Source organism: Etheostoma spectabile, chromosome 6 (assembly GCF_008692095.1).
Source record: "Etheostoma spectabile isolate EspeVRDwgs_2016 chromosome 6, UIUC_Espe_1.0, whole genome shotgun sequence".
Taxonomy (NCBI): domain Eukaryota; kingdom Metazoa; phylum Chordata; class Actinopteri; order Perciformes; family Percidae; genus Etheostoma; species Etheostoma spectabile.
In genome coordinates this window covers 26,640,056-26,640,847 of record NC_045738.1, presented here as the reverse complement: position 1 = coordinate 26,640,847, position 792 = coordinate 26,640,056, and the positions used below count along the sequence as shown (strand labels likewise).

General features: G+C 49.1%; 2 protein-coding genes across 3 annotated transcripts in view; one reads left to right on the top strand and one right to left on the bottom strand.

Moving 5' to 3' along the window:
• tcaim (T cell activation inhibitor, mitochondrial) overlaps positions 1–792 on the bottom strand; it is a 31,217-nt gene that overhangs the window by 13,719 nt on the left and 16,706 nt on the right. The gene's annotated exons all lie outside the window — the stretch shown is intronic.
• The window catches only part of cnot10 (CCR4-NOT transcription complex, subunit 10), a gene marked incomplete at its 3' end in the record, with an annotated part of 15,165 nt that extends 14,373 nt beyond the window's left edge, over positions 1–792 (top strand). For both annotated transcript variants that reach the window (XM_032517539.1, XM_032517538.1), the window contains 1 exon segment: positions 588–792. In XM_032517539.1, coding sequence (XP_032373430.1) covers positions 588–760 — 173 coding nt within the window.

The following is a 792-nucleotide window of genomic DNA, read 5'->3' as shown; positions in this document are numbered from 1 at the left end:
CACACACACACACACACACACGTGCTGTCTATATCTTGCAGCAACTACAGATTACAACATTGGAAGAAAACAATCCTCCAACTCCCTGGTCAATAATCCACACACAGATTCCACAGTGTTCTGCCATGATGCAGTCTTTTTATTCACATAGAACCAATGAAAGGCGGCATAAAGCCGCCCCAGTGTGTGATGTCAGACAGCATGCTGGTAGTCTGGCAGCAAAAGAGGTGTAACGTGCAATGCAACAGCGTCGGAGTTTATGTTTTATGTGAGTTTGTGTGGAGAAGGTGGACTATTGCAATGTTTCTCTGTTATTAATTACTTTGGCTAATTGGAATGCTGCTTTGTCCCTTTCTGGTCCTCCTGTGGGTCGACTCGCACATCTTACTGCCTGACATGCAGTTAATAAATGAGTTGGTAAATGCTACAATGCTTTTCTGGCCTGGCGGAGTTTCTGGCGGCCTGTACAATTATTGGAGGAAAACACTGGGTTTATTACCATTACAGTTTCATTTCCCTTGTTCAGTATGTGAGTGAGGGGTGAAAACCAGGAGATAATGGCCTGGGTGTGTGTCGTGCGTCCTCAGGAAACACCCAGCTGGCCCTGCAGATCATCAAACGGAATCAGCTGCTGCCCGTGGTGGTCCAGAGGGTTTCCCCAGACTCGCGCAAGAAACCCGTCCAGTCTGTCCAGCCCTTCCAGTCTGTCCAGCAGCCCATCCAGCTGCCCTCATCCTTCACACAGGTTCAACGCAAATGAGCCTCAACAGCAAGCTCTGACCCCCCCCCCCC